General features: G+C 63.3%; 1 protein-coding gene across 2 annotated transcripts; it reads right to left on the reverse strand.

Annotated features, from left to right (window-relative positions):
• Window positions 1-686: 686 nt before the first annotated feature.
• On the reverse strand, window positions 687-27,974 carry KIRREL1 (kirre like nephrin family adhesion molecule 1). Of its 2 annotated transcripts, XM_082496225.1 has the most exons (15): window positions 27,736-27,974; window positions 7,613-7,762; window positions 6,538-6,687; window positions 4,813-4,970; window positions 4,552-4,702; window positions 3,388-3,493; window positions 3,095-3,243; window positions 2,858-2,985; window positions 2,644-2,770; window positions 2,384-2,484; window positions 2,081-2,279; window positions 1,811-1,918; window positions 1,542-1,681; window positions 1,358-1,435; window positions 687-1,213 (listed from the first exon to the last, which is right to left on the reverse strand). In XM_082496225.1, exons 1-15 carry the CDS (start codon window positions 27,785-27,787, stop codon window positions 743-745), a joined length of 2,268 nt encoding a protein of 755 aa, XP_082352351.1. In that variant the 5' UTR covers window positions 27,788-27,974; the 3' UTR covers window positions 687-742. The 2 variants fall into 2 exon arrangements, with proteins under 2 accessions (XP_082352351.1, XP_082352350.1); XM_082496224.1 differs by lacking the exon at window positions 27,736-27,974 and having other exon boundaries at window positions 7,613-8,212.
• Window positions 27,975-27,985: the final 11 nt, after the last annotated feature.

Here is a 27,985-nt window from a genome sequence, read left to right on the forward strand (position 1 = left end):
TGGGCCAGATGGGTAAGGGGGGAGCCGGCCCCGAGCGGGGTGCTATCCCTGAAATCAAGGCACAGGGCGTGGGAACGGGCTGGGAAGGGGCTTTTTCGGGCAAAACCGGAAAGCGGGCATTGCATATATGTATGTACATACAGCTACGTATATACACACGTATAGCACCTCCCTGCTCCCTCGCGCGGGGGTCTGGATGGTATGGGATGTGGGGCAGGTTCTGGGGGCAGCTCGGGTACAGCCCTTTGCTGCTGCATGCTGGATCGGGGGGCGCTGGGGACCCATCGGGGAAGGATCCGGCCCCCTGGAGACTGCAGAGCCCCAACAGCCACACGGACCTGCACGTACCCACTGAGGCTGGGTGGGATGGGGAGGGACGGATGATGGGGTGGGCACGGAGTATGTGGGGGAGGATGCCCCCCCCCCAACCCTCTCTCTCCTCCGGGAAGGTACCAAAAAGAAAGAACTGAATGAGTGGAAGCTCGAAGAGACTCGAGGCACGTCCCCACTGCCAGCAAACCCCCGGCAGGGGGGGGGTGTGGGGGCATTGTGTGTGGGGGTGGCACGGCACGTGGAGTCCAGTCGCCGGGAGATAAGCGGGGCAGGAGGGTCAGGATGAGCCCCTGAATATCAGGGGAGTCGTGAGGTACCTTCGGACCCCCCGCTGCCTCTGTGTGTGTGTGTGTGTGTGTGTGTGTGTGTGTGTCCCGACTTCGGCGCTGCCTGCCAGCCCCTGCCTGCCCTAGACGTGCGTCTGCATCCGCTGCTGGAAGCGCTGCCCGTAGTCGGAGTGCTGGGAGGTGTAGGAGAAGCGGGTGGCACTGGCATACTTGCCCATGGGGTCGTAGGCATCGTAGGGTGCCCGGTCCAGGCCAGGGGGTTGGCCGTACCCCAGGCGATAGGTGGCGTAACCGGCGCTGGCCGGGAAGGCGGCGTGACCCCCATAGTTCTCGTAGGAGAGTTGACTTGCCGTCTCGCCGCCCGCCGTGCCGGGAGGGGGTCCGGGACCTGGTGCCGCTTCGGCGTTGTAGTCAGAGGCGGGACCACGGCTGTAGGTGTTGAGCTGAGCGTAACCGCTGGAGTGGGAGAGGCGGGAGGGCGGGCGGGTGTCGTAGCGCGCCGGGCCGGGGTTGCGGTAGTCAGTGTAGAGGACGGTGCGGGAGGATGGGCGGTCCTCATGGGCGCGGACGTTGTAGTAGCCGTTGGTGGGGTCCTGTGAGGAGAGGGGGATGATGCGCTGAGAGGACCCACGAGTCCTTTCCCCTCTGCTGAGCATCCCGCAGCCACCCGACCTGGGACAAAACCGGGAGATCTGCCCCTTTTCTACACCCCACGCGCCCCGGCACCATCACCGGACCTTGAGCTCATACTCCTCGCGGGTGTCGATGGTGTCACAGCGAAGGTCCTGCTTCAAGTCCACGTCGTCCTTGAACGACTGCAGGAAAGGAGGGGAGAGATGGGCTCGTTCCTCCCCAGTCCCATCCATCCTGTCGTGGGGAAGGATGCTGAAGGGTGACCCCGTGGCGTGGGGTGTCCCTTACCGAGTAGATGGCCTTCATGACCCGGGTGGCCGTGGAGACACTGGCTGTGTCCTCCTCGCGGTCGGCATGCAGCGTCAGGGGCTCCCTGTTCACCGTCTCCACCTTGATGTCCAGCTTGCGCAGGGTGACGTCCTTACGGCCTGGGGACATGCGGGACGGGGGATGGAGGCGGCCGCCAGCAGCATCCTCCTGCTCCCGCCCCGTGGGTGGCATCCCCACCATGGGTACCACCCCACGGTGACTGCAGACTCCCTGTGTCCCCCACTCACTTCCTTTCCGGCGCCGGTAGAGGAAGCAGGCGAGCGCGACAAGGAAGCTGATGACGAGGATGCTGGCCCCGATGGTGGCACCGGCGATGATGCCCACGGGCAAGACCTCTACAGGAGACAGGGAGATGTTAGCTGGGGACAGGGGACAGGGGCACTGCCAGGATGTGGGCGCGGCAGGAGGGTGCCTGCCCTCGCTGAAACCCCGTTGCCTGCAACGCCTGAGGCCTCGCCGGCCTCACCCGGCAGCCGCGGTGCCGTTGCCGGTGTTACCTTTCTCCTCCAACTGGATGATGGCAGTCCCCGGCCCGAAGCTGTTCCAGGCTGTGCAGTTGTAGCGGGTCTGGAAGTCGGCATCCATGACGTTGTTGATGGTGAGGGTGGAGAGGACCCCGCTGCCTGTGTTAGTCCGCTCCACTGTGTACCGCTCCAGTGTCCCTGCCTCCAAAATGTTCTCCTTCCAGGCCCACGCCTGGTCCCAACGGTGTGGGGGAGAGGGGGCTGCGTCAGCACCTGCAGCTCAGCATGGTCCCCAGTGCCCCCTGCCGCCCCGCGTCCCCCCACTGCGGCACTCACGATGCGGTCCGGGGGTGGCGTGCTGCCGATGAAACACTCCACCTTGCCGCGGTCCCCACGCACCGCGTACTGCACGGCCTCACTCGAGATGATGGGGGGACCTGCGGGAGGCAATGGTGGTGGGGGGCAGGAGGAGCTTGACCGAAACTCCAGGTTGAGGTGGGGGGGACACGCATGCCGCACCGCTTATCATGGGCATCGCAACCGTGTCCTGGATCGGTGTCTGGCGCCTGGGGGGGGGATAGAGGGGTGGCACTCACCGTTGACGAAGAGGGTGACCTCGCGTTCGCCCACACCGATGCGGGGGACGATGGCTTTGCAGATGTACTGCCCCGCGTCAGCTTGCGTGACGGACTTCAGATACAGCTGGTTGCTGTTGCTCAGGACCTGGGTGCAAGTGCCGTGGGGGCATCAGGGAGGGGGCACGGGACCCCCCCAGCAGCCCCCCATTGAGCTCAGCTGCTGGACCCTTACCATGTTGGACTCCTTTTTGGTCCAGGTGAGGGTCAGTGGAGGGTTGCCGGACCACACGCACGTCAGCGTCACATCAGAGCCGATATCTGTGACGGTGGGTTTGGGGTCCACCACGATCCGAGGGGCAACTGGAGAGATGGGGGAGAGGGTGAGGAGCAGAGCCAGGGTGGGGTGGCAGCAGCCTGGGGGTGCCGGGCAGGATTGGGGCGGCTGGGGGGGGGAAGCTGCCCCACTCACAGTGCACGTCCACCAACGTGCTGACATTGGTGCTGCCGATGTCGTTGTGCACCTCGCAGGAGACGGGCTCCGTGAAGAAGGTGTAATCCACCTGCGTGTCGTACTTGTTCTCCTTGGCGTCCTCAATGATCACCCCCCCCTTGGCCCACCTGAAGGGGGGGGCAGAGACCCGAGGCGGGAGCATTCAAGGGGTGTGCAGGACCCCCACGGCCCCTTTTGTCCCCATCCCCGTCCCCGTCTGATGCCAAAGCCAAGCCAGGAGGTTGGGGAAGGACCTCCTGGGGAACCCTCACCTGTAGCCTTTGATCTCGGGGTTGGCGGTCGCCATGCAGGTGAACACAACCCTCTCGCCCTCCTGCACCGTCTGGGGTTGGATGGATAGGGTGACAGTCGGGGGATCTGCGGGAGGGCGGACGGAGCCATCACGGGCACTGGCACAGCGTCAGCGTGGCAGAGGGAGAAGGGACAAAGGGAGAATCCCCCTCCCCGCACTGCCCGCGGCATAGGAGATCCCAAAAGCTCTGATGCTTGGTGTGGGCACCCGGTGTCCCTGCCCAGTGTGGGTGCTCGCTGTGGGTGCCCTGCATCCCTTCCCAGTGTGGGCACCCAGCATCCCTTCCCAGTGTGGGCACCCAGCATCCCTGCCCAGTGTGGGTGCTCACTGTGAGCACTCAGCATCCCTGCTCGGTGTGGGTGCTTGCTGTGGGTGCCCAGCATCCCTTCCCAGTGTGGGTGCTTGCCATGGGCACCCAGTATCCCTTCTCACTGTGGGTGCTCACCATGAGCACCCAGCATCGCTGCCCAGTGTGGGTGCTTGCTGTGGGTGCCCCATATCCCTGCCCAGTATGGGTGCTCATTGTGGGCACCCAGCATCCCTGCCCGGTGTGGGTGGTGCTCGCTGTGGGTGCCCAGCATCCCTGCCCGGTGTGGGCACCCAGCATTCTTGCTCATCATGGGGGCTCGCTGTGGGTGCCCAGCATCCCTGCCCGGTGTGGGTGCTCACTGTGGGCACCCAGCATCCCTGCCCGGTGTGGGTGCTTGCCACGGGCACCCAGCATCCCGTCTCACTGTTGGTGCTTGCCATGGGCACCCAGCATCCCTGCCTGCTGTGGGTGCTCGCTGTGGGCACCCGCTATCCCCGCCGGGTGTGGGTGCTGGTGGTGGGTGCCGGGCCCCGGCAGGGCAGAGCCTTTCCGCAGCAGCCACTGGAGGTCGGTGTTCACCACCAAGTCCCTGTCTGGCCTCCCGCCTCCAGCCTGGCACCGACCTGGTGGGACTGCGTGAATCCCCCTCCTCTGCAGGGACCCAGCTCCATCCACGGGGCTGGGGTCCCCCAGGCACCCCACGATGCCCACGTACCCCGAGAACTCATCCCTGGCTCCCTGCCCTGCCCCAGCTACACCCCCAGTGCCACCGCCACGCACGCATCATCCCCTCTGCCACCGACACCGACTCACGGTGAACGTTGAGCTTGACAAAGGTCTCCTTGCCCGCCGGGATGGCGTCGTTGGTGCTGCGGCAGGAGAACACCCGCCCGATGTCGAGGTCGGTTGGGTTGATGGCGAGTTGGCTGGTGGTCGTTTCCCGCTTGCCGTCGGCCAACACCTCCTGCCGGGGAAAGGGGATGGACCCCGTTGGCTCCCAGCACCGTGCTGGGGACGCCAAGGCACGGCATGGGGTGGAGGGGATGGACACGGCATCCCAGCGTGTCCCCATACCGTGCTGGTGATGGCTCCATCCTGCTGGAGCCCATCTCGGTACCAGACAATGGTGGCCGCAGGCTTGGCACTGCGTGCCCGGCAGGTCAGGTTGTACGGCGTCCCCGCACGCAAGAGGATCTCGGGGGCTCCGTCGATGGTGGGGTCCTCGGGGGGGACTGCAGAGGGGAGAGGGGACAGCGGGGTGGGTGCTGGCTGCTGGGAGTCTCGGGCATGGGCAGACCCCGCTCCGCGCCGCGTTGTGCTACAAAATTGATCCTTCTCTGATAAAGGGAGGGCAATTAAGGGCAGCGGAGGTAGACCTCCCAGCGGAGCGTCAACCAGACTGGCGCCGCGTGGGTATTAATCCCCTTTTTGATCAGGAGCTAAAGCCCCGTTACTGATTTATTAGGGCTTGGCTCTCCAGGACAGGTAAAGGCGTCATTTGGTGTCGGGAAGGAAACCCTGCGCCAGCAGAAGTCGGGGCAGGGGGCTGGGCTAGGGTGTCCCTGACATGGGGTGCTTGGCGATGGGGGGGTCGTGGTGGGGGCGTTCGTGCCGTGTGTGCCGTGTGGCTGGAACGGCCTCGGCTGTTTGCAAAGCGCCCCTGGGAACTGGTGGTAACGGTGGGAATGGGGACTGGGTGTCTGGCTGGAGGAGTGCGGCTGGAGGATGGGCAGAAAGGGATGGACCCGCCTGTCTGGGGACCCCGATATAAACCTCCTCTGCCCAGGGACCCCCACGTCTGGAGATGTCTCTGTCTGGGGACCCCTCTGCCCAGGGTCCCCTGTGCCCACGGACCCCCCTACTTGGAGAACCCCTGTCCAGGGACCCCCTGCCTGCGGCCCCTTCTGCCTGAGGACCCCCCCCGCCTGGGGACCTCTCTATCTGGGGACCCCCCCTGTCCAGGGACCCTCCTGCCTGGAGACCCCCCTTGCCTGAGGACCCCTCTGCTGGGGGACCCCTCTGCCTGGGGACCCCCCTGCCCTGCCCCAGCTGAGCCCCACGTGAACAGGGGACGCAGAGGGGACCCCACTGAGCTTGGCAGGGGATGGCGGAGACCCCGGGTACCCCCGGCTTTGGCATTGCCACCCCAAAATGCTGGGGGCAGGTCACAGCCCTTCCTCCCCCTCCGCCCCCCCCCCCCCCCCCCCCCCAGGACAAGCATGACCCCTTCGGGCTGGGGGTTCCTGGGGACCGTCCCCTGCCCGGGGGCACAGGGAGATGCTCCAGCGGCTGCGGTGCAGGGAGAGGCACACTGCTCACTACCCCAGCCACATCTCCTACTCACGCGCCTTTTATCTCCCGTCTTTCTAATGGGAATTTCAGTGCCAGGGGAAGAAGGAGAAAGAGGAAAACAAAAACAAAAACAAACAAAAAAGAAAAGCAAGAAATCTTCCCCAAAACCCCATTCATGCAATGTTTCCGCTGCGGCTCCAGCATCTTCTTTCCTTTTTTTTTTTTTTTTTTTACAAGACACAAAAGTCAGGGAAATCAAAGTTACTGCACTCGTAGGTCCCGTAACTCAGCCACGGCGTGAATATAGATTAAGGCATTAAAGATAATGGCACATCCAGGCTGCCGGAGGGAAGGGGGAGGGTGGCAGCGCAGGCAGCGCCAGCCTTTCCCATGCTTGCGAGCGGCCGTGCTGCCTGCGATGGCATGGGGGCCATGGGGCACGCTGGGGATCATGGGGCATGGTGGGGGACATGGAGTATGGGGGGGGAGGAGTGGTTGTCTCCTTACTCAGAACGGTGAGCTTGGCCCGGCGGGACCGTAGCGCGGCCTCGGTGGCCTGGCACTCATACACGGCGTCATCGGAGAGTTCGGCGTCGGTGATCTCCAGGTTGTACTGGCCCGAGTCAGCCGTGCCCACGATGCGGTAGCGCGGCCAGGCTGTGGGGACAGCACCGGGGAGTTGGGGTCAGCATGGAGGGGATGGGGTTCCCCCAAATTCTCCAGGGCTGGGGGGATGCTCCCGGGCACCTTTTTCAAGGAGGAGGGGCCGCTGCGGGAGGGAACCCCCTGTTCATGGAGAAGCAGCTCCTGCCCGTTTGGGTACAGCCTGGGCAGACTGGGGGGCTGCTGGCCTGCAGGCAGGTCTCTGGTGCCAGCCCCGGTGGGGACAGGGTGGGGACCTGGCACACAGGGGATGCCTGGGACACGTGGGATGCTCAATGCACACAGGGACCCCGGTGCACAAAGGGGCCTGGGTGTGTGCAGGGACCCTGGTGTGTGTAGGGAACCCAGTACATGCAGGGAGTCCAGTGTGTGCAGAGACCCCAGTGCGCGCATGGATACTGCTATGTGCAGGGACCCCAGTACACGCAGGAACCTGAGTGCATGAAGAGACCTGAGTGCATGCAGGGACCCCAGTGGGACAGAGGGATCCTGGTGCACACAGGGACCCCAGTGCATACAGGGATCCTGGTGCGTGCAGGGACCCCAGTGCATGCAGGGACCCCAGTGTATGCAGGGACCCCAGTGCACACAGGGAACCCACTGCATGCAGGGACCCCAGTACGTGCAGGGACCCCAGTGCACACAGGGACCTCAGTGCGTGCAGGGACCGCAGTGCACACAGGGACCCCAGTGTGCGCAGAAAGGAGCCAAGCGCGGGCACTCAGCCACAGCCGGTGCTTCGTTGCTGGGGCACGTGGCCCCGGCCCTGCAGCAGTCGGTGATGCTGCACGGGGACCTGGGAAACCGGGCGGAGGGATGCAGCGACGCAGGGGACGTAACACCCAAGAGCCTCCTGCGCAGTGACAGCCCCTGCCCCACGCAGTGACGTCCCCAGAGCCACCCACCACCCCGCGTGTACCTTTGAGCCCCTGCCCCATCCCCAGGGCGAGGCCGTCTTTGGTCCATTGCACGATCCCGGAGTAATTGAGCACCACGCAGGAGAGGATGATCTTCTGGCCAGCCACCACCGTCTGGTCCTCCGGCTCCTCCACGAATCGCGTCTGCGCCACTGGGGACAGAGGAAGGGGCTCAGCCAGCGCCAGGGGTGCCATGCACGCCGGCGGCCGTGCTGGTAGCGCTCGGTGCTCTGTCATGCCGGTGGCTCCAGCGCCGCGGAGCTGCTTCCAGCACAGCCCTGCCAGGGCCCCCCCCACAACTGCTCACAGTCCCTGGAGTTTTCAGGGGGGCCGCGGGGGGTGTGGGACCCACCCAAGCCAGGCTCTGCTGCGCCCCCGAGCCCGTGCCCCACGCAGCAGCTGGGATTGATCTCGGTGCCTCGGCATGGCGCCCGTCACGCGGCCAGCGGGTATCGAGCAGGACGCGACCAGGAAGGGAGGGGGGGGAAACATGTGGGGTGTACCTGACACACGCGTGTGTGTGCTGCCAGCCCCGGGGAGAGGATGGGGAGAGGGGCATCGTGGTGGCGGAGCTGCCTCTCCCCAGCGGTTTTCCCTGCTTAAAAGCCTATTTTCTAAAATATTCCGATGCTTTCTGCCACGGTGCGGGAGAGGGGGAGGCAGCAATCCCTTTTGGGGATGAGCAAGCTGCAGATAATGAAGCCACTAAGTCCCCAGCATGGCTTCCACCTGCGTGGCCCCGCTGGACCTGGCACGGCACGGCACAGCATGGCTGTGCCACTCACGGGGTGCCCCGTGCCCTCGCCATGGCCGTGCTGGGCACAGCCACACCTCGCATGCCCTGACCTGCTCAGGTTTGTCCCCAGTTTGTGTTGCGTCCCTGCAGAGCTGGGGGGCTCCGGGCTCCCTCCTGCCTTTGATTCCGCAAAGCCCCCAACAGCTCCCGAAATCCCCGCGCTGCAGCCTGGGTGGGCTCCTGCCTCCCTTCCCAGCAGCACCCACTCCGTGCCGGCCCTGAGGATGCCGCGGTGCCAAGGCGCAGCTGGGCTGCCTGTCCCCACCGAGGGGGACGGGATACGCTAGCGCTTGGAGTCCTCCTCACCATGGGCGACCGATCCGCCACTGGCACCCCAGCGCCTGCCCGCGGGTCCTGGCATGGGGTGGGGTACGGCGATCCGCAGGGCGAGCTGGAGAGCATGCCCTGGTGCCAGGCTGTGCCAACAGGTACAGCGCAAGAACCAGCATCGGGCATCCCTGAAACCCCAGGACGGGGTACCCCAAGATCCCTGGGACCTGGTATCCTGGGATCGCTGGGACGTGGTATCCCAGAATCCCTGGGATGGGGTACTCCAGGATCCCCAGGATGGGGAACCCCAGGATCGCTGGGATGGGGTACCCCTGAATCCTTGGGATGAGGTACCCCTGGATCAGGCACCCCAGGATTCCCGGGGTGGGGCATCCCACAATCACTGGGACCTGGTACCCTCAGATCCCTGGGACATGGCACCCAGGATCCCCAGGATGGGCTACCCTAGAATCCCTGGGATGGGGCACTCCAGGATCGCTGGGATATGGCACCCAGGATCCCCAGGATGGGCTACCTCAGGGTCGCTGGGATGGGGCACCCCTGGATCCTTGGGACATGGCAACCAGAATCCCTGGGATGGGATACCCCAGGTTCTCCAGGATGGGGCACCCCATGATCCCTGGGACCTGGTATGCTGATATTGCTGGGACATGGTACCCAGGATAGCCGGGATGGGGCACCCTAAAATCCCTGGGATGGGGCACCCCAGGGTTGCCAGGATGGGGTACCCCTGGATCAGGCACCCCAGGATTCCTGGGACCTGGTACCCCAGGATTGCCAGGGCATAGCACCCAGGAACCCTGGATCAGGAACTACAGGATCCCTGGGATGGGGTACCTGCAGATCAGGCATCCCAGGATCCCCGGGACGGGGCACCCCAGAATCGCTGGGATGGGGCATCCCATGATCCCTGAGACCTGGTACCCCAGGATCGCTAGGACACGGCACCCAGGATCCCCGGGATGGGGTACCCCCAGATCAGGCACCCCAGGCTCTCCAGGACATGGCACCTCAGCATGCCTGGGAAGTGGTACACAGGGATCCCTGGGATAGGACACTCCCGGATCAGCCCCCCTCCCGCAACAGGGCACCCCGGCACAAGAGGGTGCAGCACCCAGGCCTGGCCACCGTGCTGGCTGTGTACCGGCGACCTGCAGCCCACTGCGGTGCTTTGGGGACAATCACTGCTCCCCCCCAACTTGGGCTGACCCCCTTCCACCGCCCCCCAGACCCCCTCTGCCCAATGTCCTGTCCCCCCCCCAAGGAGGGGAGACAGAGTGGGGATGGAGGCAGGGAGGGAGATGAAGGGAAGGAGAGAGTGGGAGAGGCGAGGGAAGGAGGGGAGGGAAGGAGGGAGAGGGATGGCGAAGGGATGGGGGGGCCGAGGGGAGGGGGAAATAAAAAGCAGAGTGGAGATCAAAGTGAGAGGTGCCTGGAGAGAGGTGGGCGAGAGGGAAGATCAGAGCCCGGGAAAGGGGGAGCACAACAGGCAGGAGGAGGCGCAGGCGGCGGCGGCAGTGGAAGCAGCCTGCCAGACAGTGTGGGGGGGACCTGCAGCCCTCTGCCTGCCCCATGGGCACGCTGGGCTGGCGTGGGCATGGCACCGGGCTGGCGTGGCACAGGGCTGGCATGGCACCAGATGGACACCAGTTTGCAATGGCATGGTGCTGGGGTGCTGGCATGGCATTGTGCTGGCACCAGGCTGGCATGGCAAGGGTTTGCCATGGCACTGGGCTGGCACCGGGCTGGCATGATACAGGGTTGGCATGGCACCAGGCAGGCACTAGTTTGCCATGGCATGGTGCTGGCGTGGCACTGTGCTGGCACTGTGCTGGCATGGCAAAGGAGCGGTGTGGCACTTGGCTGGCACCGGTTTGGCATGGCATGGGACTGGCACGGCATGGTCCTGGCATGGCACTGGTCTGGCATGGCACCGGGTGGGCAACAGTTTGCTATGGCATGGTGCTGGCATGGCACCGTGCTGGCACTGGGCTGGCATGGCAAGGGAGCGGTGTGGCACTGGGCTGGCACTGGTTTGCCATGGCACGGGGCTGGCATGGCATGGTCCTGGCATGGCACTGGTCTGGCATGGCACCGGGCAGGCACCAGTTTCCCATGGCACCAGGCTGGCATGCCACAGCGCTGACATAGCACTGGTGTGGCATGGCACCAGGCTGGTACCAGTTTGCCATGGCACCAGGCTGGCGCTGGTTTGCCATGGCTCGGTGCTGGCATGGCACTGGATTGGCACCGGGCTGCCATGGCACCAGTCTGGCATTGCATGGAGTTGGCACGATGCAGGGCTGGCATGGCCCCATGTTGGCACTATGCTGGCATGGCATGGTGCTGTCATGGCACGGTGCGGGTGATGTTTTCAGCAGATGGCGGTGCCGAGGGCAGGCAGCGAGGAGCTGCCCGCTCTGGGTGCTCTGCCCTCCTCCAGCGCTGCCAGTGTCCCCGCTGCGGGTGCTGCTGCCCCTGCCCAGCCCCAGCAAACTCCAGCTCGGCTGTTAATCCCGGCAGCGGATGATCGGCTGCGGGTGGGTTTTTAAGCTGTGAGCTGCCCTGGGGCAGCAGCTCCCTCTCCCCGGCAGGACAAGGGCACCGCCGCAGCGGGGACGCCCTGTGGTACCCACCCGGTGTGGAGGGGACACGACCGCCACCAATGCCCTCCGCCCATCACCACCCGCTTGTCCCCAAGCACCCAAACGCCCACCGACGGGACCCTCCTGCCCCCCGGCGCCCCACGCGGCAGTTCCCCAGGGCAGGGACCGATGGGTGCTGGTGCCATCCACCCCATGCCAGCTGAGGTGGGGTGCTGGAGACTGTTGTCAGAGCGCGGGAGCCATCAGCGCACGATGCCCGCCGCCTTCCCTTGCCCTCCTCTCCTCGAAGCGACTTTGCTGGGTGTCCCAAGATATTGCTCGAATATTTCCCCCCCCCTCATCAAGGAACCCCCTGCACTGCCAGTTCTGCTGGGCAAAGGGCTGTTTAGTCTGGCGGAGGGCGATGCGGGGCCAGCGGGCGCGGGGGAGGCTGCGGGCAGAGCGATTGCGGCGGCACAGTGAGTGCCGAAAGTCTTCCCATGGTGTGGGGCCTTGGTGTTACACTCCCCACGCCGCCGTGCCTCCCATGCCGCCATGTTCCCCCCCCTCCCCCCACGCCACGCCACCGTAACTCCCCCCTCTGGCCTCATCATGCCATCTACCATGAAGCGCTGGCACCTCGGCGCATCTGATGCCACCCGCTCCTCACCCTGCAGCGGGCACGGGGGGGGGGGGGGGGGGGGGATTTGAATGTCTCCAGAGATGGAGACTCCACCACCTCCCTGGGCAGCCTGTTCCAGTGCTCTACCACCCTCAAGGTAAAGAAGTTCCTCCTCATGTTTAGGTGGAACTTCCTCTACTCAAGTTTGTGCCCGTTACCTCTTGTCCTGTCACTGGGCACCACCGAAAAGAGCCTGGCCCCATCCTCCTGGCACCCACCCTTTAAGTATTTATAAGCATGGATCAGGTCCCCCCTCAAGCGTCTTTTTTCCAGACTAAAGAGACCCAATTCCCTCAGTCTTTCTTCATAAGAGAGGTGTTCCAGTCCCCTGATCATCTTGGTAGCCCTATGCTGCACCCTCTCCAGCAGTTCCCTGTCCTTCTTGAACTGCGGAGCCCAGAACTGGACACAGTACTCCAGATGCGGCCTCACCAAGGCAGAGTAGAGGGGGAGGATGACCTCCCTCGACCTGCTGGCCACACTCTTCTTGATGCACCCCAGGATGCCATTGGCCTTCTTGGCCACAAGGGCACATTGCTGGCTCATGGTCATCCTGTTGTCCACCAGGACTCCCAAGTCTCTTTCTACAGAGCTGCTCTCCAGCAGGTCAGCCCCCAACCTGTACTGGTGCAGGGGGTTATTCCTCCCCAGGTGCAGCACCCTACACTTGCCCTTATTGAATTTCATAAGATTCCTCTCCGCTCAACTCTCCAGCCTGTCCAGGTCTCTCTGTATGGCAGCACAGCCTTCTGGTGTGTCAGCCACCCCTCCCAGCTTTGTATCATCAGCAAACTTGCTGAGGGCACACTCTATCCCCTCATCCAAGTCGTTGATGAATATATTGAACAGGACTGGACCCAGTTGAACAGGACTGGACCCAGAGGATGTGCATGGGAATACACACATGCATGGAAACACACAAGCATGCCCGGGCAGGGGCGAGTGGCGGTGTCCCCGCAGGGCTCTGCCGTACCCCGGCGCCCCACGCATGGCTCACGCATGGCTCACGCATGGCTCATGCGTGGCTCGCCGTGTTCCCCAGCCTGGCGCAGGGACCTGGGGGTGGCACGGAGCCCCACTCCCGGCCCTGTCTCCCTCTATTTATCAAATGAAGGGCTGATTAAGCCCCGGGGCTGCGGCTCCAATCTCCCTCTCTCTCCTCTCGCTATTAAACTCAGGGTTCAAAGAGAAGCTTTTTATTCGCGCTGACAGCTTTCAGATGGAGCTAAATCTCTCTCTCGCGCTAGAGGGTTTTTTTTCCTTTTTTTTATTTTTTAAATTTTTTTTATTATTTTATCTCCCCTCCTCCCCTTCCTCTTCTCGCTGCTTTTAAATTTAAGCCTTTCCCCCCCCACTTCCTCTTCCCAAGTTGTTCGCTTCTATTTATATTGATTAAAAAAAAAAAAAAAAGACGGGGGGGATGTGAAAAAAAGAAATAACCAACAGACCCTCCACTGGTTTTATTCTGCGGGAGAGAAAAGAGGATTTGGTTTCCTTGTGGCCCTGCCCGGCAGAGCAGAAAGGGAGAGATGGGAGAGGAGAGCAGGATGAGACTGCGGCTGGATGCTGTGGATGGGGGCATCATCCATCGCTCCTGTCCCCATCCCCATCACTGTCACCGCCGTCACGGCCCCGGCGCCGGCGCCCCGAGCCACTCGTCACCCGGCGCGAGGTGATGGGATGGAAAATAATAAAAAAAAAAAAAAACAAAAAAAACAGAGAAGCGTAAGCGCCGCAGCCGCCCCCGAAATAACCTGACGGGGAACTGGCGATGGAGGGGAACCCTCTGAGCTGCGTGGGGAAAGTGAGGCACAGCATGGGGGCTGAGCTCAGCCCCAGCCGGCGGCACTGTGGCCCGCTGAGGGGTTGGGGGACGGGGACCCTGTGGGGGGGTCCCATCCTGCTGGGTGCCGCGTCTTGCTGCAGGGACGCGCTGCCGCCGAGACGTGATGGGCCCTGGCACGTCTCCGCGTTCCCCCTCCCTGCTCCACTCGGCGTCGGGGGCTATTTTAGGCTCCGGCAATTTGGGTCTTTCAGTTAAACCCGGTCACATCTCGCGGCAGGGACACGGGTGGCTGGTGGGGACGGTCACCCCCCAACCCTGCATGTCCCTTGGGGGCGGGGGGGGGGTCATGGGGTGGCAGCGCGGTGGCAGGGGCCTATCCTGATCCTAGGGATGGGGAGCGGGGCTGGGACAAGGCGCCGGCGAGATTTCCCGAGGGGGGATTCCTCACTTCGGGGATATCCCCACAGCATCCCCCGGTGACCGCCGACCCCTGGCAGGATGGGGACCCAACGGGCGGCCGCCTGACCCAGCGGCACGCTCACCCGTGGTTCCCAACCAGTAAATTGATATTTGCTCAAGAGGGTCCCTCTTGCCATGAAGAATTTATGAGGCTCCTTCGCCGCGATTACCCCAGCACGACAGCACCAGGCGGGAAGAGGCCGAGCCGCCTGCGTGGAGAGCAGCTTGGCAGGAAAAGCCACTTCCGCTCCTTCTTCGAAGGCACTCAATGCCCTCTTCTATTTTCTTCTCTTTCCTCCCAGCGCTGGAACGCTACCGTGGCTGGAGGGGAGGAGGGGAGGGCAAAGCCGGAGCAGTTCCAGAGTTGGGGGGGGGGACCATGGGATGGTGATGGTGGGGGTACTGGTGTGGTGATGCTGGGGGTACTGGTGTGGTGATGGCGGGGTTACCAGCATGGTGATGCTGGGGATACTGGCACGGTGATGCTGGGGGTACCAGCATGATGGTGCTAGGGGTACCAGCACGGTGATGCCGGGGGTACCAGGGTGGTGATGCTGGGGTTACTGGCATGGTGATGCTGGGAATACTGGTGCGGTGATGCTGGGGATACTGGCATGGTGATGCCAAGTGTACCAGTGTGGTGATGCCAGGGATACCAGCATGAAGATGCTAGGGTACTAATGTGGTGATGCTGGGGGTACCAGTGTGGTGATGCCAGGAGTATCAGCGTGACGATGCTGGGGGTACTGGCATGGTGATGTTGGGGGTACTGGTGTGGTGATGCTGGGGTCACCAGCATAGAGATGCTGGGGGTACCAGCCTGATGATGCCGGGGGTACTGACGTGAAGATGCTGGGGATACCAGAGCGGTGATGCTGGGGGTACCAGCATGGTGATGCTGGGGATACTGGCATGGTGATTCTGGGGGTACCCACATAATGATGGTGGGGGTACTGACACGGTGATGCTGGGGGTACCAACATGGTGATGCTGGGGATACTGGTGTGGTCATGCTGGGGGTACTGGCATGGTTATGCCGGGGGTACTGGCAGCCGGTGACCCATCCTGGTGCTGGTCACTCGATTTGGGGGTCAAAGTTCTGTTGTCCCTCCCCCCCAGCGTTGTTACCAGCCCCCGGTGCATCCTCCTCAAAAAGGCATCGACCCCATTTGACCAAAATCTCTCTCCGGTAATCCCGCTCTGATTGACATTAATTGAATATTACTCTCCTTTAATTCCTCATTAATTGAATCCCGCAGCCGCTACTCCGGGATGCGCGGGGACCTGGCGGCATCCCCGTTGTGCCAGCAGCCTCAGTGGCTGGTTGTCCTCATCCCCGTCCCCACCACGCCAGCATCCTCGGTGACCACTTGTCCCCATCCCCACCACACCAGCATCCTCGGCGGCCAGTTGTCCCCGCTCCTGTCCCCATCCCCACCACGCCAGCATCCTTGGCAGCCAGTTGTCCCCATCCCCACCATGCCAGCATCCTTGGCGGCCAGTTGTCCCCACTCCTGCCCTGTCCCCATCTCTGCCATGCCAGCATCCTCAGCAGCCAGTTGTCCCCATCCCCACCATGCCAGCATCCTTGGTGGCCTGTTGTCCCCACTCCCATCCCCATCCCCACCATGCCAGCATCCTCGGCGGCCAGTTGTCCTCATTCCCACCACACCAGCATCTTCGGCGGTCAGTTGTCCCTGTCCCCATCCCCATCCCTGCCACTCCAGCATCCTCAGCAGCCTGTTGTCCCCGTCCCCATCCCGGCTGCCTCCGGACCCTGCGCCCTGGCTCCGCTCCCGGCACTGGCGGGTCCTCCCCATCCCGGCAGGAACGGAAAGTATTTCAACACCATCATATGACGCCAGCGCATCGTTGGCGAGCGCCCAGCACCCAGGCTTGGGAGGCACCGGGACAGGGCCGCATCCAGCCCAGCCCTCAGCCACCCCACTGCCACCGTCTCGGGGGACGTCGCTTCGCCCAGCTGAGCGTCCCCGGTGGCCGCCGCGTGTGACCCCATTAAGTCTGTACGTGTGATGGCGGTGGCAGAAACGGGGTTGTTTTAACCCACCCCACCCCACCCCCCCGAGGGGTAAACCAGGCATGGTTTACGCAAACCGCCCACCCCCCCCTCCATGGCCATTCTGTGCCTCAGTTTCCCCCGGCTGGGGGACACTTGGGTGTCCCCAGCGTCCCCGGCATGCTGGCAGGGTGCTGGCGAGGGCCGCTCTGTGCCTCTCCCCGCCTCCACTCCCCGCTCCCGAAGCTGGTGGTAGCGAAGCTCTCCGGGGAAAGGATGCTCCAGTTATTTTCATTTTTTAAAAGGCAAAAATTATAAAAACAAATGAGGAGGAGATTGGTTCCCCTCCCCCGGCCCCGCCGCCTCTCCTCCCCACACGCTTTCGGCTGTGCCAGGTCCCCACTGCCTCCCCGGGTCCCCACCGGGGTCACCTTGACTGTACCACCCCAGCACGGCATCCCCCCAGGCGCAGCAGGATGCAGGACAGGCGCCCATTGGGATCGGGGCTCCCCATCCCCTCCATGCCACCTAAGCGCCTGCGGTGACCCCCGGCTCTGCCATCCCCCCCGTGTTCCCAGCAAACCCATGTGCCATGTCACCCCCTCCGCCACCGTGGCACCGGCTTCTCCCACAACCTCCCAATTTCTCATTCCCCGGCCCAGCTGCCATCATGGGTGACACCGATCCCGCAACAAATTCAAGCAGCTCGTTTCCCATCCCATCAAATATTCCACCTCGATTATTCCCTGGGCAGCGAGATGGGCGCTGCCGTACTGCGCCGGCACCTCCATGTCGGATCCCATCAAGCTCATCCCGACGGAGGGATGCTCGTGGTACCTGGTACCCCGGGTACCGCTCCCCTGGGCAACATCCTCCGGTTGCCGCGGTCCCCAGGAGATACTGATCGCCCTCACGGGGAAACTGAGGCACAGAGAAGGGGGAGAGCAAAGGGAGATAGGGGTCCATCAGCCCAAGGATACCGCCGTCCCCCGGAGGCCCCGGGTCATCATTAGATGCGGGTTAAAAATACACAACGCGGGGACTGTGCAAAACAATTTCCAATTAAAATCTCGTTGGGAAAGAGGCATAAATACTGGGGGGAGATGACGTGGTGGAATTGGTTTCTATTTTTCCTTCCCGCGGAGCCTTAAATATTCCCCACCTAATAATAATATATATTAAAAAAAAAATAATAATGAACTCCCTACTTACGAAACAACATATAAATTCCCCTCGTAATTACATTACTTTCAGCGCTGCGAAGATGCCAATAAAATACAAACCGGCGCCCGGGCAGAGAGAGAAAATAGAGATGGAAATAAATGAATTGCTTTAGTGCGGTACAGCAAACGAGCCAGGCTGGGGGGGGGGGGGGCGGGGGGTGCGGAGTGGTCCAGGGCCCCACATGGCTGGGTGTGCACGTCCCTGAGGCCATGTGTGAGGGTCCAGGGGGGTGTCCTGCCCCCACCATCCCACCCCGAGGAGGTACCGAGGGTTCATCCCACCGGTTTTGGGGGTCCCCCCGTGCCCCCCACATCCCCCCTGTGCCCCCCCGTGCCCCCCCACATCCCCCCGTGCCTCCCACATTCCCCTTGTGCCCCCAACATCCCCCCATGCCCCCGCATCCCCCTGTGCCCCCCACATCCCCCACATATCTCCCCGTGCCCCCACATCCCCCCGTGCCCCACATCCCCCTGTGCCCCCCACATCCCCCTGTGCCCCCCACGCTGCCCCGCTCGGGGCCAGCCGAGCCCTTTGTCTTTCTGCCTGGCTGCCCCCTTTCACGGCAGCAGAATGGGGCTGAGTTTTTCCACCAACTTCAGGTGGCTGACGGGGCCTTTCCCAGTGCGGGGCAGGTGGGAGGGAGACAAAGACCCCCCCCCAGACCCCCCCCAAAGTCTCTGCCTGCCCTGACAGTGGCAGGAGCTGCAGGCAGGAGCGGGATGGGGGGGGGGTACAGGGAGGATGTGGGGGGCACGGGGGGATGTGGGGGGGCACGGGGGCATGGGGGCGCACAGGGGGGATGTGGGGGTCACGGGGGGATGCGGGGGGCACAAGGGGATGTGGGGGGCACAGGGGGATGTGGGGGGCACGGGGGGACATGTACCAGCCGTGTGCTTACATGGGTGTGTGTATGTGAATGTGTGTGTGTGTGTGTACAGCCATGTGCTTGCACAGGAATGTGCGTGTGCATGTGTGTGCATGTACCAGCCATGTGCTTGCACAGGAGTGTGTGTGTGTGTACCAGCCGTGTGCTCGCACAGGAGTGTGTGTGTGTGCATGCAGGGGCTGTGTGCTTGTGTGGGAACACGTGTGTGTGTGTGTGTGTGTGTGCACGCACACCCTGTGTGCTTCCAATGCATGCGTGCGCGTGCATGTGCGTGCCCGGCAATATCTGGCCCTGTCAGCACCGGGAGCGTGAGCGCAGGCCATGTGTGTGCACACGTGTGTGCCGGCGTGTGCAGCCCTGCGCACGCCCCGGGGGAGGGCGGACACCCCCGTGCCACCCCAAAATGATCTCCTTCGGCCCCATAGCACCGCTGGGGCGGTGGGTCCCGGGGGTCTTTGGTGCTCAGAGACTCCGCAGAAGGGGGAAGGGCGCAGATGGGAGCTGCCTTCGCACCCCAGCCTTCCTCCTCCTCCTCCCCCCCCCCCCAGCGCTGCCCTTTGCACCGCTGCCAAACAAAGGCCTGGGCTGCAGATGTGCGGGAGGCTGTAGATGTTGCTCCCACCCGGGTTTCCCGGGGTCACCCCCCTCCCCTCCCCAGCATACCCCACCCCCAGCATACCCCTCCACCCCCCCGCAATGTCCCCAGGGACACCCAGCATCCCCCAGTGGGGACCAGAGCCAGCATCCCCCCTGCCCAGTGGTCCCCCACACCCAGCATCCCCCAGTGGTGTGTGTCGTCGTCCCCCCCAGGAGCCCCCCCATGCAATGTGCCCAGGGACACCCAGCATCCCCCAGTGGGGACCAGAGCCAGCATCCCCCCCTGCCCAGTGGTCCCCCACACCCAGCATCCCCCAGTGGTGTGTGTCGTCCCCCCCCCCAGGAGCCCCCCCATGCAATGTGCCCAGGGACCCCCAGCATCCCCCAGTGGGGACCAAAGCCAGTGGGTCCCCAGGTCAGAACCCCACTGCCGCAGTGCAGACCCCCGGCCCCCGAGACCCCCCCCATGGTGCCATGGGGGCACCCAGGCGTCAGCACACACCCCCCTCACCCCCCCCAGCAGACAGAAAGAGCCGGCGGTGCCTCCCCCCTTGTTATTCCCTCTTCATTTCTGGGGCTGTCAGAATTATGGGGCAGTGCTGTTTATTGGCTTGAGTTTAATTAATTTGTGTAATATCCCTGTTAGGAACAATGTCTAATTAAGACTTTTGTTTGTGCGTGTGTGTGTGTGCGCGCGTGCGTGGGGTGGGGGAGGGGAGCTCTTCTTTGGGAAAAAACAAGGGGGGGGGAATAAAAATCCCTAATCATTAATGAAGGGGGAAGAAAAAAAAAATAAATTTAAACAGCATTGGCATCCTTCCACCAAGCTGCTGGTAAGCGCTTCTCGTTACAGATGTCTTAATGAGACATCTCTTAATAATGGGATTATCATTCACATTGAATCGGAACAAGCAGCTGTGGGAGCGCGAAGCTCTGCTATGGGCCTCCACTTCCCGACATATGGAAAAGGATGAGTCAGAGGACCGGGGGGTGGGGGGAGGAACGACGGGACAAACACACAACACCACGTGTGCGTTGGGGCACGCATACCCCACGCCGTGCCTCAGTTTCCCCATGGCTGCCACCGGTCCCGACCAGTAAAGGCGGCACCGTTGAGCATCGCTACCGAGATGAGGTTCAATTCCGCATCTCCGATGGCAGTTGGCAGCGCTTTCCGGCCCCGGCGAACGGGATTTTATAAGAAAAACCTTAATCCTGGAGGAAATGGGTTGGAAGGGGTGGGGATGGGGTCACGGGTTGGTGTCCCCCTCCACTTGACCCCCAACGGGGTGGGGGCCCCAAATTGTCCCCCCGGCCTGGGTGTTCCCCTTCCCTCTCTGCTCCCAAAGGGAGAATCCAGGCAGGAATTTTGGCTCCTTTACCAACCCTACGGCGGCAGTGCCCCGGCAGCAATGGGGGAAGGGGGACACACACAGTGGGGTAGGAGCCCTCCCCCAACCCCATAGGGGAACCCCGGCTGCCACATCGCACCCCTAAACCACCCCCATGCCCCCTATCCCCCCCCTTCCCCTTGAGAATTTGGGGCTCTTGTGTCCCACCACCCCACTTGAGCCACTTGAGATATTTGTGGGGGGGAGGTGTCCCATGGAAGGTTGAGCCCCCCCCAACACACACACCAGTTTGGTCACCCCAAACTGGACACTGGGTTCCCCGCAGCTCGGCGGGGATGAGGAGCATCGTGGCTCCAATGGGGGGAGCGGGTCACCCAGTGGGGTCACCCCGGATTTTTTTGGGGGGGAAGGGGTAGAGGGGGGGGGATGGGGACACAGGCAGCCCACCCTCCCCTCTGGGGCTCTGCCATTCCCGCTCCAGGAGAAGCTGGAGTTGGAGGGAGCAGCCCTGGCTCCCGCTCCCCGCTCCTGCGGTCAGAGCCCAGCGATGATCCCACAAGCCTGGAATTTGAGGAATTTCCTGCCAAGGCTCTCTGGAAGACTAAGGGGGGGAGAGAGAGAGAAAGGAAAAAAAAGAAAAAAAAAACCACAACCCCAGAGCTTAACCCTCAACTCCCCGCACCCCTCCCGCAGGGGGAAAGCTGGGGGGGGGAGGGGGGGGGCTGAGACCCCAAAGCTGGGGAGGCTGAGATCCCAGCCAAGGAGCTGGAGGGGGGGGGCATTTTGGGGTGGGAAATTTAATTTTGGGGCTTGCTTCTCGCTGCTCCCCCAGCTTTTCGGGGCCAACGCCGCGGAGGGCAGAACCAGCTGGGCAGAACCGGGGCCCTCCATGGAGGGGAGGGGGGGGTCCCCCCACATCCATGGGGGAAAAGCCAAGAGCTTCGTGCCTCAGTTTCCCCACTGCCACCCTCCTGCCTTCACCCCATCCCATCACCCTGCATGTCCCCGTCCCCCCCCCCCCCCAATCCCATCGTAAGCCCCCGAGACGCCGCCAGCAGCCCACTGGCCCAGCCCGGGGAGGGGGGGGGCTCAGCACCCCAACAGCCCTCCCCAGGAGACACCCGATGGAGCTCTGCACATCCGAGACTGGGAAATCCCCTCTCGGATGGTTAAAGCTGTTCTTTAACATCAAATCCACTTGAAAGGTCGGGGGGGTGTGTGTGTGTGTGTGTGTGTATTTTTTTTGTTTTAATTAAAAAAAAAAAAAAAAAAAACAAAAAGGGAAGGGAGGAAGCAAGAGAGGAGGAGGCCAGAGCCCCCCCCACCACCAGCTTTTAAGGGGTTAAGGGGGTCTTGCTCTGCTTGGGGGTGTGATGGGAGAGGGGCTCCCACACCAGCTCAGGCAACCAGACCAGACCAGGGCACCCACACCAGCCCAACATTGTCCTCAGCACCCTGCAAGCCCGGCAGCAGCACCAGGATATTCCCATCTCCGGCACCATGGTGCTCCCATACCTAGCGTAGCGTGCACCCACAAGGATGCTCGGAGGTGACCTGGAGAAGGGGCGACCTGGGTGCCCCAAAATCCCGCAGCTCCCATGGGATGGGGCTCGCTGCGGGGGGGGGGGGGACGGGACGGGACGACACACATGACACCGCAGCCTTCGTCCCACTCCTCTGCGCCGCTCTGCCCGTGTCACCCAGCGTGGCGGTGAAGCTCCCGTGGGCACCGTGGAGTGCACGCCTGCCACCCCCTTTTGCACACCCACGTGCATGCATGCTCCCTTTGCACATCCACCACGGCTCCCTCTCTCCCCCCCCCGCCCAGCACATGCGCACTCCCTTGCACACCCACGCTCGCACGCTCCCTTGCACGCCCGCACGCACACTTTCCCCAGCTCCTTTTCTTTGCCGTTCCTATGGCAACCCCTCCAAGGCGCACAACCCCTCTCCGATTGGAAATAAAAGTTGTTTTTCCTCCCCTCCTCCTTTACTCCACTCTTTCGCTTCCCCCCCCCTCTTTTTTTGATTTCCATTTGGATCATAATCCGCCCGTTGCCATGGCAGCGCTGGCAGCCCTTTATGTCCCAGCCCTTGCAGAAAAGGCCTCTCTCCCCCTTTTTCCCTTCCCTGTGCCTTCCCTGAGTGGGTTTGCTCTTTAAATCCCTCCTTCCCGCCATCCCCTCACAGCAGCGACCTCCAGCATCGCTGGATCCAGCCTGCCACCGGGGCCTGGCGTCACCAGCTGCGCCACGGCCAATGCCACGCCGACGGGACTTTTGTGGCGGGTGGGTGGAAGAGAGCTCATTTTCCAACTCCCAGTCCCAACAGATGCATCCCAACAAAGTCCAGGCTGGAGCCCGGACTAGAGCTCCATCTTTTTTCCAGACACCCTTAACTCTGCCCCATCACTCAGCCTCGCTCCTTGCCCGAGCATCCTCCCTCGTGGGTTCATACCTGGGGGGCTCCTCACTTGAGCATCCTCCCCTTTGGGTTGGTACCCGGGGGGACACCTCACTGAGCATCCTCCTCTGTGGGTTGGTACCCGGGGGGGCTCCTCACTGGGCATCCTCATCTGTGGGTTGGTACCCGGGGTGCTCCTCGCTGAGCATCCTCATCTGTGGGTTGGTACCCGGGGTGCTCCTCGCTGAGCATCGTCATCTGTGGGTTGGTACCCGGGGGGCTCTTTGCTGACCATCCTTCCCTTTGGGTTGGTAACTGGGGAGTTTCTCACCTGAGCATCATCCTCCCCCGTGGGTTGGTACCCGGGGGGCTCCTCACTTGAGCATCCTTCCCTTTGTGCTCGTACCTGGGGGGTTCCTCACTGAGCATCCTCCCCTTTGGGTTGGTACCTGGGGGGGGCTCCTCGCTCAAGCATCCTTCCCTTTGTGCTCGTACCCGGGGGGTTCCTCACTGAGCATCCTCCCCTTAGGGTTGGTACCTGGGCAGCTTCTCACTGAGCACCCTCCCCTGCGGGTTGGTACCCGGGGGGTTCCTCGCTTGAGCATCCTTCCCTTTGTGTTCATACCTGGGGGTTTCCTCACTCAAGCATCATCCCCTGTGGGGTGGTACCCGGGGGGCTTCTCATTTAGCATCCTCCCCCGTGGGTTGGTACCCAGCATTGCCCACTCACCCATGCACAGGCTGACGCGGTAGCCACGCTGCCACCCGGAGAAGTGACATGGCTCACACTGCCAGCGTGGGATGGTCCCTCGTCCCCTCCGTCTTCCCTGCTCATCACCTCCTTCCCTTCCGCACCGTGCCCACTCCTGGCTGGGAGCAGGAGGTTATGAAAATGAGCTGTGTGCCCAGGAGACTGTAATTATCTGCTAAGTGTGAAAGCTAGAGTGATTAATTAAGAGATAATAAAAAGAAAAGGAGGCTAGAGAGGGAATAACGGATGCTTTGATGATAAAACCTGAGGTAAGGCAAGCAATTAGGGGAATCTTTACGGAGAGTTAGCTATAATCCCCACGTTGCCCGCACGGCAGGGGGCTGCGTGGTGGATGGATGGATGGACGGACAGACCCACAGACGATGGCAGAGGAGCAGTGAGGCTGGGCAGCCACCGCGTGCCATGGCCCCGCATCTGGAGCCGGCTCCGGCATCCCAAGGGATGCTCTCACCAGGACGGTCATGCATCCAGGCAAGCCAGGTGGGAGGATCCCAAGTAGGATGTAGGCCAGGAGGAAAGCTGGCTTGGGATTAAACCAATCCCAAATTAAAAGACAGAATGTAATTAACGCCGCTCAGCTCTGGTCGGTGGGATGAGAGGCGCCCAACGACTCTGATTTCACCTCTGGACAGTTGCGCTGCCAGAGGGTCACCACAGACGGACAAACGGACGGCTCCGGGTCCCGTAGAAAACAGGCAGGATGCTGCTGGGGGGGCAGGGGGGGGTGGGCTCCGCGGCTGGGCTGGCTGCCTCCCTGCCGGCGAACCGGGCCCCAGCACGGCAGCGGGTGATTCAGCCCTGGCACGGGCTGCCCAGGCAAGTCCCGGCACGGGGCGGTGGCTGCCGTGGCGGGGGCCCCGTCCTGCCAGCCCCGAAGGCAGCGGGGCAGAGCTTGGGGCCGGATCCGGACCCCTCCTCCCGCGGGGCTGTGATACATCCCTCCCTTGCACTGCTCCCCTGAGGAAAGACGGAGGCACCCCCAGGGTGGAAAAGGGGCTTCAGCCCTTCCCGGAGAAGGGAAAAGCATCGGTGGAACCCCACCAGTGCCCACGAGCCCCAGTCCTGGTTGCCAAAATGGTTTCCTGGGATGGGGGTGTCATCCTGCTGCAGGGAACCTGTGGGGGGTGACCCACTGCGGCTTCGTCCATCATGTCCCGTCCCCCCCCCCGAGGGGTTTTGGGGATGGGGGTCCAGAGGGGTGTCAGGTTCAATTGCGGTGAGCCGAGGTCCTGCCTGGTGGGGACGTGGGGGACGGCTGGCACAGGTCCACGCGGCATCAGGGGGTATGGGGACACACGGCGAGGCAGAGCCCAGCCACTGCCACCGCAGCGAGGCCAAACCAGAGCCAGAGATGGATTGGCTCCTCCGGGAGAGCAGGAATGGGGTGCGTGTGTGTGTGTGTGTGTGTGTGTGTGTGTGTGTCACTCCAGGCAAGCACCCAAGGGAGGCACAGGGACCCTGTGGCGGGTCAGGCAGAGCCACCAGCATCATCTCTGGTCCCCGAATGCCCCCAGCCAGGACACGATGCTGAACGCCACCAGCTCCGGCGCAGCCCCCAGCACCAGGGATGGGGGGGGGGGGGGGGGGAGGGTGAAGGCCACCGTCCTCTCCCCCAGCGCCACGTCTCAGCTCCGGAACGTCTCTTGGGGGCTTTTATTACCCTGCAGCAGATGATGATGGTCATCTTACAAACCACATCACGCCACGGCGGCTCCGGCGGTGTGTGGGGAGTGGAGCTGCTGCCTCTTCACCAGAGGGAGGCTGGGCAGGTGCCCATCACCGTCCCCATCATCTCCCCGGCTGTGCCGGGACCACCGGGAACTTCCTTTGCCTCCTCGCACCTCAGGGAGCCACCAAGGGCAATTAACAGCCCGCATTGGGGCCAGCCATGGTGGCCCTGTGCGCTGGCACCATCCCTCCTGCCCTAGAAATTTGGGGCCAAAGGGTCAAATCCCTCCATCCCAGCTCCACCCCAGCTCGCCCGGAAAAGTCACCAGCCAAGGGACAACCAGAATGACCTCAAACCACCCGGTGCCACCCCCTGCTCCATCAGCGGTGACGGACTCCCAAGGGAGAGGGGCTCAGCCGGGAAAGGCAACGAGCGTGCCAGGGCTCAGAGCCGCACACTGGGGTGGCCCCCGGGCCACCAGCCCCCACTGCCACCCCTCCCTCAACCCCCATCTCGCCGCTGTTTCAATTTTGCTGCTTTTGAGAAGGAAAAGGGGGGGAAGGGGGGGAGGTGGTGAAATGAAAAAAAAAAAAAAACCCAATGCACAGACAGGAAAGAGAAGAAGAATCGCCCAGAAAATGAATAAATATTTCAATTTGAGGTGCAATCACGGCGAGTGATTGAAACGGGGGGAAGAATAATGGGTTTCATTTAGATAAGATACAGAAAATTATTTAGTGAGAAATGAAGAGTGATGAAACCCATTCAATATCTCTGTGCGCAACGACATGAATGGCCCCGACAAACCCCCCCCCCCCCCCCCCAACTCGCACACACTGGCCAGCCCGGCTCTGGGAGGGGGGAACCCCCAAATTTAGCCCCCCAACAGCAGCAGGACACCCCCACACACACCCCCCCCAGCACCCCAGTTTAGAGCAAGGCTTGTCTGGAAGGCAAGAGCAAAACTTAGATGGTGGAGACCGCAATGGGACGGGGCTGCTCAGGAGGAACCGGGGGGTCACAGCATCCCTCGCCCCAAGATGTGACCCCCCCCACACACACACACCACCATCCGCCTCTTCCCTCCGCCGAAGCAGCGATACCGGTGCTGGGCCCCTCTCGCCAACGACATCCACATGGCACCTGAGAGCGGGTGCTTTTGTTCCTGGGAGGGCAGCGGAGCCCCGCGGTGGCTTCCCCCAGCCCTGCACTGTGGACCCTGGGATCTGTGTGTGTCTCACCCCTGGTCCCCCAAGAGGCTTTGCATGCTCCTTTTAAACCCCGGGGTCGACTTTTTTTTTTTTCCTCCTCTTCTCCTGGCATCTTAGCAATGCTCCCCCCCTCCTTAATTAAAAATTAGATTGGATTTTGCAGCCGGGAAGGAGCCGGAGGCCAGGCAGGGAGGGATGGAGGCGGTTGAGACCTCGCGAGCTCACCACACGCATGGCGCGCTACCCGCTCCCTTCGCGTGGTGGGGCAGGAAGGCCCTGGGAGGGGAGCGGGGGGACGGGACAGACGACGACAGCGGGGCTGTGCCCCCCAATTCTGCTCCTTTTGCTCCGCGTGACCTTGGCTGAACAACTCCCCCGTGCCTCAGTTTCCCTGAGAGGGCACCGCGTAGCCCTTTGGGGGGGGGGGGGTGTCAAACAGGGGAAAGGGGGGGCTCAGGCTGCCCCCCTGGTTTGCAGCACACCCTGGAAAGCAAGTGGGGGGGGGTGGAATAGGGAGCCCCACGCTACCCCCAGCCCCTCTGGGAGCCGCTGCCCCCCAGAGGTACCCCCTCCGCTCACCACGGATGGACGGACGGACAGACGGTAGCCCCCGATCGGCTCCACACCAGTGTCACCAGGTGTTCCCCCCCCCCCGTCACCCTCGGCCCCGGGGTGCCCCCCCCCAAGTAGCTGTGGTGATGTGGTAGTCATCGTCGGGGCACCCCACTGCCCCTGGGGGTCCCGACACCCACAACTTCTCACCCCAAATTCTCCGGCCCCACCGGCACCGGGAGCCCCGCGGGACCAGGATAGGGTGGGGTGAGGAAGGTGGGGGACACCCAGCACCCAGATTTTGGGGGATGGGGGGGGTGACGGACAAAACCTTTCCCCCCCACCCCCCACCCCGAGCTGAGCATCCAACAGGACCAGAACCGGGCGAACAGGCGCAGCCCCGGGGGTGGGGAGAACCGGACCCGGTTCCATCAGAACCCCACAATAAGCGTGCGTGTGTGTGGGGGGGTGTCCACCAGGACCGGACCGACCATCAGCCGGGCGGGAGGTGCAGCAGGGAGGGGGAAGGGGGGGGTTCTACCGGGACCGGGTCCGAACCGCCTATTCCCGGAGAAGGGGAGACCCGAAGCCGCCACTTATCCATCCCCGCCCCCCGCCCCGCGCCGGACCGGAGCCGCTCTCATCCCACCGGGACCGGGTGCCAACGGGGTAGGGGAGCGGAGCCGTTGCCCGAACCCCAACCGGGGGCTGGAGCGGTGCCCGCGGAGTTGGGACTCGCACTTCGGGCGGCTCCACGCCGCCGCCGCCGCCCGGTTCCCGGTTCCCGCTCCCCGATGCCCGCTCCTCCCGGTCCCCCCCAGTTCCCCCGGTGCCGGTCCCCACCTTGGCCGTGGCTATGAGCGAGAGTCAGAAGGCAGAAGAAGAGGATCCGCATACTCGTCCCGTCCCGGCCGCGCTCCGGGCGGGGGGGCGCCCGTTGATCCCCGCTCCGCCCGCCCCGGCTACGGCCCCGTTACCGGTCCCGTTAAAGCATGGCCCGGCCGGGGGGGGAAGGGGCCGGGGGGAGAGGGGGGGGGGGGGGGGAAGGGGCCGCGGGGCTCTGCTGCCTCCGCTCCGTTCCTCGCCGAGCCCC

Source organism: Vanellus vanellus (genome assembly GCF_965231255.1).
Source record: "Vanellus vanellus genome assembly, chromosome: 27".
NCBI classification, from domain to species: Eukaryota; Metazoa; Chordata; class Aves; order Charadriiformes; family Charadriidae; genus Vanellus; species Vanellus vanellus.